General features: G+C 35.4%; 1 protein-coding gene across 6 annotated transcripts in view; it reads right to left on the reverse strand.

Moving 5' to 3' along the window:
- Positions 1–19,561, reverse strand: part of COL19A1 (collagen type XIX alpha 1 chain) — a 195,941-nt gene that overhangs the window by 24,589 nt on the left and 151,791 nt on the right. For all 6 annotated transcript variants that reach the window (XM_021391914.1, XM_021391915.1, XM_021391916.1 and 3 more), the window contains 17 exons: positions 17,743–17,796; positions 16,240–16,329; positions 15,834–15,878; positions 15,661–15,738; positions 14,388–14,423; positions 14,215–14,268; positions 14,078–14,131; positions 9,786–9,827; positions 9,117–9,170; positions 8,210–8,263; positions 7,355–7,408; positions 6,442–6,495; positions 4,199–4,243; positions 2,491–2,541; positions 2,355–2,399; positions 1,537–1,563; positions 239–292 (listed from right to left, as the gene is read on the reverse strand). In XM_021391914.1, coding sequence (XP_021247589.1) covers positions 239–292; positions 1,537–1,563; positions 2,355–2,399; positions 2,491–2,541; positions 4,199–4,243; positions 6,442–6,495; positions 7,355–7,408; positions 8,210–8,263; positions 9,117–9,170; positions 9,786–9,827; positions 14,078–14,131; positions 14,215–14,268; positions 14,388–14,423; positions 15,661–15,738; positions 15,834–15,878; positions 16,240–16,329; positions 17,743–17,796 — 891 coding nt within the window. The remainder of the gene's footprint in view (positions 1–238; positions 293–1,536; positions 1,564–2,354; positions 2,400–2,490; positions 2,542–4,198; positions 4,244–6,441; positions 6,496–7,354; positions 7,409–8,209; positions 8,264–9,116; positions 9,171–9,785; positions 9,828–14,077; positions 14,132–14,214; positions 14,269–14,387; positions 14,424–15,660; positions 15,739–15,833; positions 15,879–16,239; positions 16,330–17,742; positions 17,797–19,561) is intronic.

Raw genomic sequence — 19,561 nt, forward strand, 5'->3', positions numbered from 1 at the left:
GACATACTACAAGGCTTTCTACACACATTTCCATTCGTGGAAAACAGAATTTTATATTGAGTGAGTAAATGATTTGGGTGTACATTTAAGAAAAAAAAAAAAAGGAATATGGATAAATACACAAATCTGTTTCTCTCAGAAACATTCATTTTCTTAAAAAAAATCTAATGAGGTTTCAGAAACCAGTTAGCTGCAGACAGACCCATTAAGAAGCCAAAACATCTTTTTTAAGTCTTACCTTTTCCCCTGGGAGTCCTTCTAGACCCGGTAATCCCATTGGTCCTGGGTCACCCTGATTTTTTTCAAATTAAAATGGATTGCACAGATTAGAAATCTGAACTCCCCATGAGAAATGTTGAAAAGCAAGCAAAAGCAGCATATTTAACTTGATATTACCAATATAGCTAACAGTTGTTAGGTGAACAGATTTTGCTATACTGTTCCAATTTTGACTAAGAATGTAATCTGGAAGACTCCCCTCCTGTGTATTTTCAAGCCTAGGTTAGCTCTGAACCACTTTCCAGCAGCAGAGCCACAGGTTGTGAGCATATTCTGTCCACCACGGAACTAGCATCCAAGCAATTCTGTTCAACTTCCAATTTACTGTAACAGAACAGAGCTCTGCTCCTTGAACAAAGCTTTCTCTGCAACAAGGGGCACACAGGCGAAGTCCCTGTGCAAGTCTTCAGGTTTTGAATGAAAACCAGAGAAGTTCTGCACTGGAGAAATCAGTTTAACTGGGGAGGTTCTATTATTATTTTTCCTTTTTTTTAAAGAAAATCAACAGATAATTTACCACAGAAATTTAACTACTGTTAGCTGAAATATTGGAAGTGTTATCTCAGTTAAATCAAAAATCACAGCAAATTCCATTTACAGATGTCATGAATTCTTTGGCAGATTTCACTTTCCAAAGCCTGAATAGGAGAAGGTACTTTCTGAGTAGGAAGTGGTTGCTGGTATAGAAAGACGTATTCAGCCTGTGGGCATTATGAGTAACTGTAGGCCCTGTGTAGGCTGGCTGAGTGGAGATTATGTGCCTTCATGGTAGATGAAGTCTTTGCTAACTCTCCAAAATGTTAACTGCCCCATCTCTTTGGGCTTGTATGAGTTAGTTATGAGTATGAGTTAGCTGTGGTTAACACTGCAGCTATTTTTGTGACTAAAGTCAGATACTCTTAGAATGGCCTGGGTTGAAAAGGACCTCAAAGATCATCTTGGAGGTCAGCAGTTAACATCTCCTAACATATTTTACCCAGGACTGACAACTTAAGACAGGACAACAGCTAGAGAGGTAAAGAGTCAGCTTCTTAGTGGCTGAATGAAATCCCAAAAGCCCTAAGGAACTGTAGGTGTTTCACTTGAAGATGTCACTTGTTTCATTAGTAGCAGACATAGCTGTTTTGTCTATTCGGTGAAAAGTGATTTTGCTTAAAAAATGATCTCTCCAATACTTCTTAGGGTTTCCTGATCTTCATTAATAGATCAGGGGGAATCGTACCTAGGGAATCTCTATTATGACCAAAAAGGACATACCACTGTGCCAGGATCTCCCTTAGGACCCTGCAAAGAAAATAAGAAACAGACATACATTTAGAGAATTACACAGGGACATAGTATATTTTTCTGTATTAGTGCATTATAAATATACATTGGCAATGCAGTGCATTTACAATCAGTATTAAGCCCAGTCCCTTCAGCTGGTTAATTATGACTTAAAACAGCAGAACTTGCTTATTACACTAACAAGAAAGAGGACTTAAGTACACAGCATCTCTGGCTTCAAAGAATCAAAACAAGAATGTGTAGCTGGAAGCTGGTGTATCTGCACAGGGCATACTGCCTGGAAAGACACAGTTTCTGTACTACTGACAAATTCACTGTTTCAGACATTGTACTACACTGTACCTATACACAAGGAATCAGTGACAGAACTGAGAATTCATGAGTTTCTAATCTCCAGCATAGAATTTAATCCATAGCAAGATCATTGCTAACTAGAAGGAGTATATTGTTCACTTTAGGACATAAAGATACTTTCAGCGGAGTCCAAGTTATGCACTAGTTTTGCAGACTTTACTTAATATTCAGCATTGCTTTAGAGTGAAATATTTAAATCAAAATAAGCTTCTCTACCAGGCTAAAATGTTTGATAAATACATAAAATCACATTTACATATGTTACTATTTATTACATTTATTATATCATTTCCTAGATGAGTTATGATTTCTATCTCTCACATATAAAATCCAATTCCATTGCACCCATTAAAACTGCATGCAGTTAACCTTCTGTTACCCCTCTGTTACTATTTTAATTAAATATTAAAATTAAGTTTCTATTAAACACTTACTGGAGGTCCTGGTGGACCTGGATAACTTGTGACACTCGCACCTCCCTGTAACAGCAAATTTACAAGTTGGGTTGGACCAAAGTCATGTGTTGGTTGAAAAAAATATATGTATATTAGAAAGAAATACCAAAAATACCTGGAGTTTATATAAGCTGCTCATTCCATTTCTTTCATTGTAAGGCACACCCTTCAAAACAAAAAGCAAGTAAGTGTCACAACTACAAACTATAGAGGCAGAACATTTGCCCTGCTTAAGTCCCATATATCAGCAAAACTGTAGTTTCTAGATCATTTTTTAAATGTTTCCAGACATTTCAATAAGAGCACACCTATGTAAGCTTGGTACGTTTTTTTTTTTAGTTACAAAACCAGATACTGTAAATTCCCAGTGTACGTTACATTTCAACATTCTTATATAATATCTATGACTGGTCAACAGATAGAAGCAATGTCAGCACTATGCATTCTGTTTTCATGTCCATTTGAAAATCTATATTAAACTAAAAAGCAGAAAGCAACTAACTCCAAGCTTCAAGTGTTTTGAGAACACAAAGGCTTGAACAGTAAATCTAAGTTAATACTCTAGTTTAATGGATAAGACTGTAAAGAACTCAGAAGAATGATTCTGTGGCTGAACTTACATTTGGCCTAATGATTTTCAGCGCACAAAAAGCTCAAACTATACAAGTGTGTTCAACTTACTAATGGGTGGAATTCTCATTCTAAAAAGATATCCAGATGTTTTCTCAAATTCAAGCCAGTGAATATTTAAAGTGGATTTAGTAAATATGAGTGCTAGCCATTCTTCCTGTATGAATGTTTACAAATCAAGTGTGTAAAAATGACTTACTTGAAAGCAAAAAATATGGGCAGACTTTTAAACTCAAAATAAAGTCCCAAAACATGCAACTTGGTTGATGCTCTGAAAACTTTACATATTTCAAGACTTTCAAGACTTCAAGATGAGAAACCTCTCATTATACATAATAAATGATGCAAATAAATACAGTATGCTTTACTTTAGTTTTGCTCTTAAACTGCTTTTATGTACAAATCCTGGCAGATACAGAAAACTTGTGCTGCAACAGAAAGTCACAGGTCTAGCTGGTTATTCTGTCATCACTAGCTACAGTTTTTATCCTGGTAGTGTCTTCACTGCTATCCTTATACCAATTTTCCGAGTATGTTCTGAATTCTAAATCATCACCTGCTCTAGAAAATTTCATGAGATACAGACTGAATTTACAGAAGTGTTATGCAAGGACAGAAAAATGTACAGCACTTTAAGCTAGATAGAGTCAGCTCTAAATTTGAAGCAGAAGATAATGATTTTTTTTCTAGAAGTAGGCTGCAGCTGAGGCTGGAGTATGTAAGGATCATTAGAGCTAGATACTAGAACCAAAGCACTCCCTTAATTATGGTAAGGTATGACATTTCTAAGGCTGTATTTAGAATGAGGGATCATAAGGTCATCCAGTTATTAATTCTTCAGAATTAATTTTGTGTTAGGTACTATTACAGCTAATCTACAGTTCAATGTGTTCCATGGACTTCCCTAGGTTACCTGATCTCAGGTATACAAAGTGAATAAATTAACCTTGGTGTTCAAGGTTTTTAGAGTAATTCATTTCACCAAATTTATAAGATTACACTGGTGACCTGGACTTAGTGATGAATCTCAAGAAAAAAAGAATACTGAACTATTTTGTAATAAGACTTTGCTATCTTCTGGCACTAATAATACGTCTCAGAGAGACAGTCAGTTTCTTGATATAGACATTACATTTTACTTACTGGTATATCATTCCTAACATATCATGAAAATGTAAACCAAATTGTCTTACCGGAGGTCCAGGTGGTCCAGGCTTCCCAGGCGAGCCTTCACTACCCTAGCATAGTGAGAGATGTACAGCTCATTTAATATAACTGCTGTTCAAATCTATTCCATACCCAAACTGTGATGGCCATTATGACAATAAACAAGAGATACAGTCAATAAGACTAGGTAATATCAAGAATGAATCATCCTGCTTAAGCTTTAGGCAAATTAATAATCATTACTTTATTCTAGCTCTTGTTTTGTTAGTTAATTGATGCTATATACATAGTAACTTCCTTATGGCAAAGTAGTAGTGACAATGGTGTAGAGAAATACTTTGTATTTACCAGGAGACAGAGTAAGGAAAAAAACTTGTTAGTATAAATTTCTAAGCAATGGTAGATAGAAGATGAAATTCATTTTATGCTTTGAATATTGTTTTGCTAAAGCCAATCTTCAATTTGTTCATTCACAGGTAAATAAAGAAGAACCAGTTTATTCAGAAACAAGCCAGGTAAAGAAAAGACCTTTATTAAGGGTTATAATGAATATCTTCTTGGCTTTTACTTCAAAACACTTATCTGTAGCTGTAGTCTGTTTTGCTGACATGCACTGAACTGCTTATATTAGGAAAAAAGTTTCTCAGTTTTCGCCCCAGCAGAATAGTGGGTGCTCTGAGCCATATAGATGTTTTAATGTCATATTTTCCAAGCAAGATCTTTTCAAAATTTCATCACTAAGGTTCAGTTAATAATTCTGTATAATTTGGAACAGGTCCATCTGAATTTTTCACTCACTTCATTGGATTTTAATAACATACTTCATTGAGACACCTAAGATGCAAATTTAAAATTATAAGGTGGAAAAAGTCAAGCTGAGCATACAATAGTAATAATTAACTCAGCAGAAGTATATAAATTTTTAATTACAATCATATTAAAATATTTTCAAATTGTCTTGTTAAAGTGATTGAAATGTCAAGCTACAAATTGAAGGATTTATTGCATTTCATGGAGAGAAAATACTCTATTTTAGGAAGCATATTATGTGATCACTTTTCAAATGTGGTCCCCAGATAAAAGAAGGAGATGGAACGTACTCTGGCTATAGTTCAGTTCATCACTCTTAAATGATCTGAATTCTGCCCTTTTCAGTCAATGACACACTAGTTATGGAGAACTGACTTTCCCATTCTCAAATGCAATAGTAAGAGGCTGCCTTCTCCTAATCTTTATGATGCATAATGTAAGAAACAGCTATGATTAGGTCTCAGCCAGAGACGTACATGCTTTCAGTAGCTGGTCAAACACTGCATTTCCAGACTCTTTATTCGGTACTTTGAAATTGTAAACATGGAAAGAACAAAACCTTGTTTTTTGCAATGTGTAACTTAAAAAGGAAATGACTTTGGTAAATTGTTTATAACATGGCCAGGAAGGAGACAGTTCTCAACTCATTTTTATACTGAGGATATTTCATAGCTTTCCAAAGTAGAATTTCCTTTTCTTATTCATATTGCATTCAAAGTTTTATGGAGTATTACTACGATCACAATCTATGCACTATGCCTGGAAAAGTCCAAGCCATAGAAAAAAATAAATAAATCAAGAAGTGTATTCATGTAAAAAAATGTAGAAATTGTCTCAAAATGTGTTTTGATAAATCAGCTTGTCAGCTGCATTTCACTGATCCATGGTGCCCAAGAAATTACTTTGACCTTTTATTTGTAACAGAAGCACCTGATAAAAGAACACATATAAAGTTGATAAAAAAGCAGTGCTATGACAGTGTAAATTAATTACAAAGGAAGTGTTAATACTTCTGCAGAATATTTATATTGAGTAACTTTCAGTTTTTGAAGAACATTAAAGAATGCTTTTATGTTTGACTAATATACTGGAAAAAGTATGAGAAGCAGAGCAACTCATAATATACTATTTCATGAAGGTTTTTTCAATTTCTTAATTTTAGATAACTTATCACACTTAGAAAAAATCCTCTGCAACTTACATATACCACAAGGGTTATACTTCAGAATAGAAGCCTGTACGTATGGCATTGTTGGGAGAAAGTACTTGTAATCCAAGACAAAAAATTAAAATTCCTTTGAAAATACATGTCAAACTCATGTTTGCATTCTGTGTTAAAAAAAAAAATAAAAAAACAACACAACAACAAATCAAACCAAACCAAACAAACAAAAAAACTAAACCCAAAGTGTAGTAAAGGGATCACAAAATCTTTACCAAAACTAGAAAGAAGGAATACCTTTTCGCCTTTTGACCCAGCAGGACCAGGATGCCCAGGTCTTCCCATGGCTCCCTGCAAAATACAGTATTGGTTTATGTTAGTTAAGAAACACCCCAAAACTACAATTTGCACTGCAGTTTACTTTTTAAAACTTGTACTTTTTGAAAGTCATTTAAAACTAATCACACTTTTCCTCCAGGTTTCAGTATTTCTCTTCTCTAATACAAAAACCATGTCCTACTGATAAGCTCTGAAATGCTCTCCCCCTAACGGGTACCTCTTGATACTGCAAAGAATCATGCTTTTTTGCTAAAATGTTAATTTATGTATTCCACATTAAGCTTCCTAAAGGTGTTGCAATTTCTGAAGGGAGGGAAGCGTTAGTACTGTCAACAACCGGGGTTTCAGCAATGACCATACTAACTAATACAATCTCATCATGCACGTAGAAAATTAAAACAAAAAAAATCCCAAGAAAAATTTTCCCAGAAACACCAATATTTTTCATGATTTTTTTTTCAGTGACTTTAAATATTAAGTTAGTGTATTCTCATACTTTATAATCATTTGGCTTCAGCATTTAATGTTTTGAGAATGCCTGGTTAGAAATATTTTTAGATTTTTATTAATAACATTATTACAGTAATTAGGGTATAAATACTTAATTAACTATTGGTTTGTCCATCATGCCTTTCAACTTCACCAAAAGCTTTTAAGTTACGTAAACTTTGAATCCAGACAATGACAGTAGTTTCAGAGACATCGACTCACAACATAATTTATTTTAATACAGCCACTGTGGGTAAGATTTTATTATCACTCTCCTAAAAGCCAAAAGGAGATGCCAGAGCTAAGAATAAGAAATTTTGATACGTAATTATAGTGACCTTTGTAGAGAGAAATTAGACAACAAATGATACCACATGCTTACAGACGGTCCACTGGGTCCTGGAACACCAGGCAGTCCAGGAACACCTTGAAGGCCCTGAAAATTAAAAGCGCATATGTCAACTTCCTCTCCCATGTTACAGCCTCAAAAACTACTTATACTTAGCATGTCCATCACTATTATAACAATACTGGAGCACATTTTCATCTACCAGGTTATCATTATTTTTAGGAATAAAAACAATGTACATGTATGTGAGGATTTGAGACAAATCCGCACATTGCAGAACACTTTCCTCTGATCCACTATGCTTAGTCAGATGAAATTTTAGTTGTATGACAGCCGTGTATGTATATCTAATCTAATTGCTCTTGATTCCCCCTAAAAACCATATGGGGAAGTAAGCTCCACCCAACAGTATATACTGCAAAATTTCTCATGTATTTTAAATTCAGTTTCCAAACATTTTCTTATTTCCACTTAGTAGTAATTGCTGAAATTACTATTCCCATCAAAGCATTTGCCTTACAGAATTTTTCTCAAAGTGAATGCTAAATAGGAAGCACAATCAAAGCAAATATAAAATGAAATAGTTTGTGAAAATATTTGGCATTTACCTTTTTATTGCTCTATCTTGTACTCTTAAAAATTAGCATCTAAATGTATGCAAGGCTTTAAAATACACAAATGAGCAAAAAACTTCACACAAATATGAAATAGATTTTATTTATTTTAATAATAGCATTTAATCTCGTTGAAAATTTAGATTAAAGGGCTATTTGTAGTATTACATGACTATCTCAGCAGTTTTAAGGAAACAATTAATATTCTATGCACTTTTGTCTTGGTCTCGATTCAGATAATAATGTAATGGCTACATAAATGAAGTAATTTTACCTCATCACCCTTCTCTCCAGCAAGTCCAGGAAATCCACGTTCACCTTTGCTTCCCTATGAAAACATTCAAACAAATGCTTTCTATTAGAAAACAATGAATTTCATGCTGTGGCGAGCATGAAATTTTATGACCCACATATAATATATACAAGTACAAGCATAAAGTTATTAAAGCAATAGTGAATAAAACAGGAAAAAAAAAAAAGGCTCAGTAGAACCAGTGAGTTTTAAAACGTGCCTCCCACTGAGACGAAAAGAAAGGAGTGCTTTTTACCTGATAGGTAAACTAGCCTAAAAAAAGATGAGATTCAGCCTTGTCTTATGAATATTAAAGAGCTTAAGTGCCTGCCCACATGGACAATGCATACTTTCAAGTAATTACGTTCTACTACAGGAAATTTATTTGCCAAGCCATGTGGTATTTTATTGGATTACAGTAAAACAGAATTTTGATTGACATCAGTGAAAGTTCAAGTCCCAGTGAAACTGCTGAGTCACACAGGGAACAATTTGCAAAGGCACAGAAGATCCAGTTATTACACACTTGAGAGAGATAAGGGAAGTTTCCTTCTTTACTGCAAGATTCCTGCATGACTGACTCACTTAAGCCTATAGATGGCAATGCACTACTGGACAATTAAATCTGAGCTAAGTTTAACAAACAAGACACAGAAAGAGCTATACTGGCTTGGGACTCAACTCCCAGGCCGTTTAGCTCATTTCCCAGAGAAAGGGCACACTAAGACAGGAAGAGGACTAAACTGCAAAAACTGTCTGAACCTTTAAGCTGCTCAGATGCTACAGGAACTGGGATCAGACAAAAAAAGTTAAGACTTTTCTGACAGAAGAATCTGGCCTTTGATTTTTAACAACAAAACAGAGAAAAATATTCTCTTCAAAAACTTACCTTTGGCCCCTCTCTACCAGGGATGCCTGGAGGACCTCTTGTGCCGGGATCACCCTAAGGAACAGACACAAAGCAAAGTGATAAATAAGCATTTTAGTGACAGGGTCAGTAGATCTGATCTTTGCAACCACACTTTCCTGTTTGAACATACAGTCCTGGTAGAATAATGTTTTAACGTAGAATTTTAGTTAAATTGTTTCCAAACATCCTTGGTGAGACCATAGAATTACAGCAAAAGGAAATCAAATTTATAGCAAGTTAACATAATTACTGTTATTGCTAATTCTTAACTTTCCATTCTTAATCAGTTTTATGAAATAGTAGCACTTTTTTTTTCAAAAAGAGATACCAATGCATTTTCAGAAATTGAAAATGATGTGTTCTACTATCATTTTTACAACTGAAATTGGATAGATGTAGATTGAATACAAAGAAAAACTTTTGTTGAAGAGGCACTAGAACAGGCTGCCCAGAGAAACTGGGCAAACATGCTCCATTCCTGGAGGAATTCAAGGCTAGATTGAATGGGGCCCTGGGCACCCTGATCTGGTGGCTTACAACCCTGTCCGCAGTAAGGGGGAGTTGGAGCTTGATAATCTTGACGGTCCCTTCCAATCAAAACCATGTTATGATTCTATATTTTATTCTATAACCTCTGAAAATGTTTACCTTCAGTATAGTACCCATGTCTCCCACTAGTGGCAGCGCAATCTGAAATTACAAAAGACATTTGCAGTTAATCTTTTACACAGTGTTACCAATTCAGATAGATACTGATGTTTTTCAAAAGTTTTTACGGCAACACATATAGCTGATTACATACACATTGGCTGAGATAATTTTTCTATAAAAACTCAGGGCAATCCACATAGTTTTAAAATGTTAAATTTCACTGTCAATCCAATCTAGCAACATAATTTTTTGTTACAATTTGAACAAGAGTTAAGTCAACTCCAAAACACAGTAAATTCCATTTCAAGTGATAATATCTAATTGTCTTTATGGCATACCAGCAACAAATCATCCTTACTGGAAATTTTTATAGCCTCTTCTCACCTGATTATTTTCAGTGTTTTCCTTCTGGTTTCTCCTGGGCTTTGACTCTAATCTGAACTAGAGTCGGAATTGTGGAGATGCCAAAGCTAACTTCACTAAATTAGCTCAGATACTGGAAATAATCCAGCTACAGCAACATGAGCAATTTTTTGTCCTGCCTTTAAATATTAAGAAGCAGTGCAAAAGTCTGTGATGCCACAACCAAATTATTAACAATACTAAAGATAACCCATTTAAAGCTTAATCAATAGGTGAACACTATGCTGCAATATATCTGTAACCTCAGATTTCCAAGTGCTGTCATTAGATTCACATTTAAAGACTTCCTATAAAATCTGATTGAGTCGATTACTCACAGATTTCAATTATCAGTGCTCATTTCTTCTTACAAGTGCTAAAACAAAAATAGCCCTGGGCATATGATAAAATTAGACACATTTAAAATTTGTTACTGCCTTTGTTCAGGTTGTTTCAATCATATCCATCCCTTAGAAGAAAAATAAGCACTTTGGTAGCATATTAGAAAAATGCTTGCTTGGCAGAAATGGGTGTCAAACATCAGCTCAAGACAAGAACTTCTGAATACACCCAATTTAAGTATAATGAGGAATAGACTATTTACCCTCTTCGAAAGCATGCTGGGAACTTTTATTTTAGCTGCTGTACTATTTTAAGGCACAGGACCCAAGACTTGCAGTTTGACAGGGTCCTAAAATCCAGTTGCCAGGGCATACCAGGTAAGAGAGTAGCTCTACTGCACTTGTGACATACAGTTCACGTGCTCTGTAAATATAGCAAGCCCAGTCTAACTGCACACATAATGTAAAGTCATAGCTGCATATGTTGAATTCTGAATAAGTGCACGATAAATACGAGGCTTTTAAAAAAGTTAAAATGGCTTTCCAGCCGTACTTCCGGTTGCTACTTCTTCCTTGAAAAATATTCTCTCCAAACAGAAGAGCATTTCAAGAACAACAAATCCCATTAGTAAGTTTTAGCATTCAGATTTGTCATTTAGCAGTGGCATGATATTTTTTACTTACCTTTAGTTTACAGTGCACTGTGCCTTCTAGAACCTATTCTATTTATGGATTTTGTTTTTCATATTAAGCACTTTATACTTATCATCTCAAGTTTCATAATGTTGACTTCAGACTGTCTCTGAATTTTAGACTTTGGTTATATCTTCAAAGAGCTAAGCAATCTTTTTCAGTCCAATCGCAGAGTTTATATCTACTTATCCAAATAAAACTAAAACACTGAAAATAACCATGCATGGGAGAGACCTCTCTTTCAGAGTTCTACAGTATTCTGCTGATAGACACTGATATCCATATTTTTGATAAGCACTAACTATACGCCAGTTACCTCCAGAGCGCTTTTTGCTTGCTCATGAAAACATCATGAGGACAGTTTCAAGTTTTAAGCAGGTCAAGATACATAACCGCACAATTTCCCTGTCTTTCCCAGGAAAGTTAACCTTTCAGAAATGGAAATATGATTTATTCCATGATTGACTGTTAACAAAATAATGCCAGCATTCTTGTATTTCCACATTATCATTCTTATTAGTATTTAGAATTAAAAATATATATATTTAAAGAAATCAAGCTTGTTTCAGCTGATCTATTATACTCTGGTTCTTCTCCCATTCCCCTTTAATGAAGATATGTTCTCTGTTCACACCTCTCTATTCCTCAAAAGCCTCACGTTTCAAAATACTTAAAGGTAACTGCTAATCACTTATAGACTTCTTTGTTCATCCCTCAGATGAATTTCACCAGCTCTTCATGCTCTAACTAAAAATGTTTAGCTAATTATTTTTCTATTAAATTAACTAAAATTAATATAATGCATTTTCCAAAACACAGTCGTTGGGTTTTTTTCAGTGGATGGTGAAAAGTCACTGAACTACTCAGCTTTCTCTGCAGAGTCTGTAATTTGATCTCCACGATTATTAATTAGAAGACTGAACTCGTCGTTCTAACAATTGCATTCAGAGTGCATGTTTCTTGCTTTTATATCCGTTTCTAAAAAAAGATCACTTACATGTCAATCTTTCTGACTTGAGTTCTATCTCCATACTCACTGAGAGTGTTAAACCTGCTTTTACTTGATAATCTTACCCCTTTGGGATCTACTGATACTGTCAAGTGCCTTCTAAAGCACTGGAACTGTTGCTGCTGTACGTTCAAGGACTGCTGCAGCCATGATTTAAATGGGAATAATGGTCCAGCCACATAGTCAAAGCTGTATCATGCAACCAGAAAAGGCTTGCTGCATTGACTGATGCTAATGTAGGAGCCGATGGCACCATCCTGAGCCCCGATGATCATCAGCGCATGCATAATGGCTAGTTCCCAGTCTCTCTCTTTCTGTTTTACAGAAAGCCATTCTCTCTGAGACAAAAATCTTTGTGTGACTTTGAGACTAGTTTATACTTCAGTAAGCTCCTTGCTCTCAGTTCTTAGGCATACTTGTGGACTGCTGTGCATCTGTACCATCAAATGTTTAATTTAAAGTACTGTTTATTTTACTGCCTGATGCATTCCTGCAGCTGCTATAAGCTCTAAGCTCTTCACAGGCTGTCAGCTTGGAAATCCCTGCATTAGATTTGTATCGCTGAACACTTGGAGATGTAAATCACTCCTAAGACATAAAGCAAGTCTCTGCATCTGAAGAATATGTACAATAGTCAGGTATATGAAGAATGGTTAGCTTAAGCCACGAACAGACTGAGGCCACTGCCTCTAATCCAGTGAAAAGACCAAATTCATGCCTTGGCAAGGAAAGGTGATTTTGCCAAAGGGCATAATACAGTTCAAATGTGAGGTTTTATTTTCCTTTTTTAAAAAATATATCTCAAATAAGCACTATTATCACTGTACATCACTGTTTTTGTTTTTTTTTTAATTATGTCTTTAACTAAATACCAAATCATATTAAACCAAGATGACAAGTGAGTTTAGTAATCTTTTTTTAAAAATTTAAGCTCTGGTTTTGGTTTGTTTCTTCCAACCAACTATGGATTTTATTTTGCCACTGGAACATATTCTAAAAATAGCTCAGGGAAATTGAAAACATCATTTGGCATCATAAAAGCCACTGTAAGCATATATTTCTAAACAAAAGTTTGTTTTTTGAAAGCTCGGAAGTAGCTGTGGGGGCTCAAGATAGGAGCAGGAACAGTGACTGAAGAGTCTCCATTCGCAAACTTAGCACCATGCACATGGAACTCTCTTAACTCCTATGTATAATACTCAGTAATCTCTAAGGATACCATTTGGCCTGAGGTGTGTGTAGACCTTTTGGATCTTGCAGTGCTGTACTTCACAGAACCATACAGCTCTAACACTGATGCATGTAATATCCAAGAGGAGATGAACGTCTAAAGTATATCAAAGAATCAGAATTTTTTTTTCCCTAAAACTTAATTTTTCATTTTTGTTAGAGGGAATTTATCGCATGAAAGACTGACATCTCAGAATTTCTTTGAAAATTAGTATCTTCTTTCTGTGGCATAGTAAAATTAGCTTCAGAATATGAAAACTTTATTTTTTTCATTCTTTTAAAGGAAATAATCAAGGTCTGCTTCTAAAAATTTGCATTACACAGAACTGCTTCTGAGGCTGAGGAACATGATGCCAAGTTATAGCCTGACAGAAATACCAGTATACCAGCATTCAGATACGACCTGAAACAGGCATTTACCCTGTTAAAGCCAACATAACATTAATTTACACAGCAATACAACCATATAAAAGAAAACAACAACAACAAAGGATATAATCTTTGATTAATCAAATTAATTTAATCAATTGGACTTTTAGGCTTGCCAGGTTATCTCCTTTAAAATTAAAATATTCTCACAAAAGCAACTATACAAGCTTTCCACATATACATACTGGATCGCCTGGAGGGCCTGGTAGTCCTGGCTTTCCATCTCTTCCTGGAGTGCCCTAGAAATAAATTGAAAATTTGGTGGCCTTAAATCATTGACAGGGAGCATGTTACTTTGCACTGCACATAGACAGGTACTTACATTAATACCGGGAGTACCTGGAGTTCCTGGTAATCCTGGAGGCCCTCTAGGGCCCTAAAAGAAGGAAAAGTCTTTTAAGATTTAAGAACACTTTTCTTTTACTGTAAACCTTTTAAAAGCAATGTGTTTCTGTTTTGTTTTCTTTTAAGTTAAAGAGAAAGCTTGTACCCTACCTGAACACCTGTTGATCCAGTTGGCCCTATAGGACCCTGTAAGAAAACAACAAATAATCAGTACCTACCCTTTTCGGGTCAAAGGAGATAAACTAGATTAACAAATACTCAGTGTGGGATAATGGTTCAGTTCATGCTGCAAGAAACACTGATTGCAAGGTTTGGCTTTAAATACCGATCTAATTTTGCCTAAATTAGAGAAATCATGATTTTGCTGTGGTATGATTTTAAGGGCAAGTAATGGCAAATATGAACGATCTGTGGTAAAATATGTTTTCAGTGATTCATGAGAAAACAGACTGCTGAGTAGAAAATAATAGATGATTTAAACATAAATGGATCAATTTTTTTAATTGAGATTGAAAATACATATCTGAATAAATTATTTTAAATTATATTAAAATTAAAATTTCAGCATGAATTTCCAGTCTCCTTTGTCACATATTTTCTCTCTGTATCTGAGTCCTGTCAATATACTGCTTGAGTATACTGGCTTAGTCTGAAGAGAGATCACCCAATTCACCACAGCAGAACTCGTGCAATAATATCTTCAGTCTCTATGAGTATTTTTTTTTATTGAACAATCTGCAGACACTGTAGATGTTGTATAACTTAAAGGCAATAGAAAGAAAGAAAACTGAGAAACAAGCTAAACCGCTGAAGCAGTTACTACAAGTTTTATTTAGTTTGAATTCTCTAGATACCAACTTGTTTCATGTTTGAATTAAAACTGCACAGAGATGCCTGAAGAAAGTTGTACAAATTCAGAACTTTACTATTTCCTGACATAGTATCTGGACACTGTAAAGTTCTTGTTTATAAACAGTAGACTTAAGCTTGTAATGAGCAGTTATCACAAGTGCAAAAGCTTGAAGGAGCTGATGCAAAGCCTCCCACATCTTATCAATGTGTATTTGCCTCTTCCAGTACTGACATAGGTTTCAAAATGCCATCACCTGTAGAATAGAGAAGAATAAACCTCTTCTCTTGTACCACTACTCATGCTGGATTTCGCTGACAACTGCAAGCTATGGTTGCTTAGAAACAAACACAATTAGTCTGAAGGTGTGCCAACATCATTACAGGTTTGTCAGTAAAGTAGCAATTGATTCTCTCATTTCTCTAGGCTTACGCTTTTCAGAGAGAACTAGATGTGGGTCTGAGTAAAGGGAAAAGTTACTGAGCTGTGAATTCAGTCAGAATGGAGTTCATGTTACAGTTTCTCAGTGATGTACAGTGAGAAGCCCAAATTCTGGGCACTGGTAATACTTACTGGTGATCCCTGAATGCCTATTCCAGGAGGCCCTATCTCCCCAGGGGCTCCTTGAAGACCAGGCAGTCCTCTTTCTCCCTAAGAAGGTCACAAGGCTTTCAGTTAAAACAGGTCTGAAAATGCAAACCAGTTTATTATCCTGTATTTTCAGAAACAGTAATAATTTTTAATACCTTTGGTCCTCGTGGACCTGGGTTTCCAGGAATACCAGCAGAACCCTAGGAAAAAAAAACAACACAGCAATAAAACCAAGAAAACACAAATTATGTTTTGAAATGGAAGAGACCGGGTGAATTTCATTGCCAAAACTAGTCAGCCTTTATAAGTAAACTATGGTAGTTTTACATATGCCTTCCTTGTTAATATTACCATCGCTAGGATCGCTTGTAGGTCTTGCACTAACAATACTATGTATTTCAATGTACCTACAATAACACTATAATATGTATTTCAAGTTTGAAATCACATCTGAAAATTACTTCTTCTTATTGCATTGATTACACTGCACAATGAAAATTCTTTAACAGTTATCCCTACAAAAAATAAAGCCATAAAAACTTTTCCAAATCACAGACTTACTGGTCTTCCAGGCAGACTTGGTCCAGGAGGCCCCACGTCACCTTTAGGACCTGGGTGTCCAGGTGGTCCCATGATCCCACCAGGGTCACCCTACGAGATAAGTATGAATATGAATCAAAATTGTCAAGATTATCCTAGAATGTACCAGTACTTTGAGAAAGAAAGAAGAAAAAAATGCAAAGCATTATACAGCTCTGCATTTCATAACCTACAACAGTAAGCAAGTGAGCCTATGCAGCTATCAAAATCATTACCATAGATGTATCAAATTTATCACATTTAATTCCACAGAGGTTCTGCTCCCTGCATCTATAAGAACTCAGCTCTCAGGAGGCAGGAAAATCCCCTAATCTCCTAATGCATTATTCGCAAGTATCAACGAACTTCTGAAAGTGCTACATATGGATGCATGGAAAATATATTTAAAGCTTAAATTTTCTTTCAAAAATATATTTCCTTCAAAAAGTTACAGAAAAAGAGGCATGGACCATAGCACCCATAATAGTAACTAACATTTTCGCAACTTTCCATGCTTGCAATTTATCTGATCTACATTTCTTTGTCCCCAGCTCCCCAAAATGCAGGTTGTCACTAAGCCCTGATGATTTATCTATTGTAGGAATGTCAGACTCACTCCCCCTTTCTCTCTCTCTCTTCACTGTATTCCTGTTCACACTTCTATTTCTCATTTCAATGCATGCAGCATATCTTGCTCCAAATCTCTATAGCTTCTCCTGCTTACACCAGTAAATCTGCACACTTTATTATGGTGTCCATGCTCCCGCATAATTGTCTGTGGTTCTTTCTGATTCCACTACTTCCTATTTTGAAAGATCAGTATATATTTTTTTGTTATTCCAGTCATTTTTCCCTCCTGTCTTTCCATCAGCTTGCTTTTTTTCTAGAAGCTGTTAACTGATTTTATTAATTTCCTCTGTATTCCAAGACGTATAAATATCACAACACTTCACATAGCTCACAGTATGCCTGTACAGTGTCTTTTCTCCCCCTCTCTACATACAACATATACACACATAACTCTTGCTGATGTAGCTGAATTCCAACCAAGAGGCTGTCTACCCAGCAGAATACAACGCCATAAAGAGATCTCTAACTTGGCTCAGGTCTGCCTCAGCGCTCTGCCAAGATGAATGAGTCTGGCCATGAAGCGTGATTTTAGACATTAGCCTCATTAGGGCACAACACTGAGAGGCTATTCTGTTGTCAGAACTTAAACTGGTATTTCTGCATGGCACACTTTTATTGTAAGAGTCCAACTTAACCTCTCTTGAAATAATACTTAAATTATGAATTTAACGAGCAATGGGGTTGACAAACTGGCCTGCAATTTAACCAAGGAGATGGCAGTTGCCGCTTGTACATTTCTAAATCAATTCATAAAACTGCTGCACAGATGCACTACAGGTGGATTGAAACAGTGTTCAGAAGACAGTCTAATAGGCTCTACTATAACAATCTTAATTAAGAACAGTTAGAATATACCTTTTCTCCTTTCACTCCTGGCATTCCTGGTAACCCATGCTCTCCCGGTAAGCCCTGGAATTAATGCAATAATAATAAAAATAATAAAATATTTAAGTGCATATATATAAATAAAATTGAACATTTTTATATCTATTCTCTTCTAATCTAAAATTACAGATGAAAATGAGCTTAGTCTAGATTATTTATTGTATGTTAGCACTGACCCATAATGCTAAAGAGTACAAATTAAATAATGCTTCATTAAGAACATTTATGAATCATTTTTTCTTTAAATCAATATTTAATAATTAAGATTATTTCCTGGGCCCTTTCAGGGCAGAATTGCAGAGTTGTTTTTTTTTTTCTTTTACTTTTATTTCAAAATAATCCCAAGTCTTGGAAAGCAAACATTTTTCAAGGGAGTTGGTTGTAGATACAAACTGGAGTTTTAAGTAAGGAGTGTATGGTCCATGATGCAATCTTATCTCTTAAAAGCCTTAGTAAATTAATCCTGCACATTCTTTCACAATTTCTAAATCTTCTTGTGACTTTTCACATTTTAACTTCAGTAACTTCTGTTGCCATTTTTATCAAAGATTTGTTATAAATACAATGAAATGAGATAAAATAAAACAAACAGAAACTATTCAAATACTTTGGAAGGTTAAACCAATAGCTGATTCTCTTACTATGCTTGAATAGATACAGAAAACTTTTCTCATAACTCTTCTATTTTATTCAGGCAACTATTGTATCAAACATTTTTATTTCCATAGTAAATGTCAAAAACTGATGAAATCAAACAGTCACATCTAAGCATGGTGTTTAAATGCAAATGGAAAACAACCTTTCTGAGAAAGACACAGAAATGCATATTGCTTTTACTTTTTTTCACAGTGGGAAACACAGATTTATAAACATCTGTATATGAAGTATGATGACATGGCCATGCCAGCAGTGAGGATTCAACAGCAGTGTTCACTCTCTCTGTTGTATTCTGTCCGTAACACAGACAGCTACTTGTTTCAACCAGCCTTTCAAATTAAAAGTATAAGGAAAAAAAAAAACAGATACCTGAAGAATATTCTGCTTGTACCAAATCATTAAAAGAACATATGGAAGTTTAAATTTATTGACTATGGAGTAGACATTACGTCCGTGTACATGTACACACTTCTCCTGGAGGATTCCCCTTAACAGGCTGTGGTCACAAGGTTCAAAACGTATATATGCTACTCCTGACATCACTTGACAGCCTGTAGTGGATCTGGATATTAGGGTTTCTTTAAGTACAGCTGATATGACAGCCTTTATCCTTCTTGATTATTTCACACTCTCACTCACTTGTTCCCTGTTAGTGTCATATTCATTAGTTTTTTGACCTTCCTTTCCATCAAGGAGAATGCTGCTCATCCGAGGCGGCTGGGCAGCAAGCTGTCTTCATTACCAGTCTTGGGTGTTAATGGCTAAGTTCCCTGTGTGTTTGCTAATAAATGTTTCCATGCATCTCCCTGATCTCCACAGTCTTTACTGGCTTCCAGAACCATTACCCCAGCCAAAATCTTCCATCAGAGCACAGCTCTTCTTCTCAGAAGGAACTGTTCTTTTTTTGACACCACTTCTTCTTCCTGGTACTCTCATCCCTTGATTGTTTCTGTCCAAACAGTATATGTGCACAACTGATGATCAGTCTCCACACTGGTGAGTCTATCTTATGTCTCTGTTAACTGAAGAACCCATTTCATAGAATCATAGAATCATAGATTTGCTCAGGTTGGAAAGGACCTTCAAGATCATCAAGTCCAACCACAACCTAACCATACTGCTCTAGCAACCC

The sequence above is a fragment of the Numida meleagris genome, chromosome 3, assembly GCF_002078875.1.
Source record: "Numida meleagris isolate 19003 breed g44 Domestic line chromosome 3, NumMel1.0, whole genome shotgun sequence".
Taxonomy (NCBI): Eukaryota; Metazoa; Chordata; class Aves; order Galliformes; family Numididae; genus Numida; species Numida meleagris.